The following is a 1,082-nucleotide window of genomic DNA, read 5'->3' on the forward strand; positions in this document are numbered from 1 at the left end:
CGCCCGTCTCGGCCTCCCAAAGTGCTGGGATTACAGGCTTGAGCCACCGCGCCCGGCCTCAATTTTTGTATTTTTAGTAGAGAGAGTGTTTTGCCTTGCTGACCAGGCTGGTCTCGAACTCCTCGCCTCGAGTGAACCACCCACCTCGGCCTCCCAAAGTGCTGGGATTACAGGCGTGAGCCACTGTGCTCGGGCAGCCATGGGATTAGCGGGAAAACATTGGTGGACGAGAGAGGGATCCAATGCCAGGGCCAGGGCTGTGGCTATGGGCTAGGAGGGCGGGGCCTCATGATGAGGGGGCGTAGTTGTCAGGTTGGAAGTGGGGCGCCTGTGGAAGGGGCAGAGCCAGGGACGTGAATAAGCCTTGAAGGGATGTGACTCTTGAAAGGATCTGGCTATGGGACGGGGCAGGGCTTCTTTAGGACTGAGTCCTGCATCTTAGTTGAAACGAGAAGAGGATAGCCGGATCCTGGACACGTAGGGGGCGTGGCCACGGGAGGCGGCTTCTTTGGAAGGGGCGGGGCCGAGGGAGCCACGCTCCTGTCTGTCCAGACCCCCGATCGCCCACCGCCCCTGTCGTCCTAGCCCAGGCCCACGCGCGGCCGCATGCGGATCCACTCATTGGAGAACGTGGACAAGGCGCTGCAGTTTCTGAAGGAGCAGCGCGTGCACCTGGAGAACGTGGGTTCGCATGACATCGTGGATGGGAATCACCGGCTGACGCTGGGGCTGGTCTGGACCATCATCCTGCGCTTCCAGGTGACCCTTGAGTGGCCCCTGCCAAGTCCTGCAACAGTAGGATTTAGGAAGGCGTTCCCCCACCATTTACCTGTTCATTCATTCCTTCCAATAATATCCTTTGTTTTTTTTTTTTTTTTGAGATGGAATCTCTCTCTGTGGCCCAGGCTGGAGTGCTGTAGCGTGATCTCTGCTCAATGCAAGCCCCATCTACCGGGTTCACGCGATTCTCCTGCCTCAGCCTCCTGAGTAGCTGGGACTACAGGCGCCCACCACCAGGCCCGGTTAATTTTTTGTATTTTTAGTAGAGACAGGGTTTCACCGTGTTAGCCAGGATGGTCTCG

General features: G+C 57.9%; 1 protein-coding gene across 1 annotated transcript in view; it reads left to right on the plus strand.

The window, feature by feature from the left end:
* The window catches only part of SPTBN4 (spectrin, beta, non-erythrocytic 4), a 118,939-nt gene that overhangs the window by 39,798 nt on the left and 78,059 nt on the right, over positions 1 to 1,082 (plus strand). The window contains exon 3 of the mRNA XM_011952541.1: positions 586 to 759. Coding sequence (XP_011807931.1) covers positions 586 to 759 — 174 coding nt within the window. The remainder of the gene's footprint in view (positions 1 to 585; positions 760 to 1,082) is intronic.

The sequence above is a fragment of the Colobus angolensis genome, unplaced genomic scaffold, assembly GCF_000951035.1.
Source record: "Colobus angolensis palliatus isolate OR3802 unplaced genomic scaffold, Cang.pa_1.0 Scaffold34, whole genome shotgun sequence".
Classification (NCBI taxonomy): domain Eukaryota; kingdom Metazoa; phylum Chordata; class Mammalia; order Primates; family Cercopithecidae; genus Colobus; species Colobus angolensis.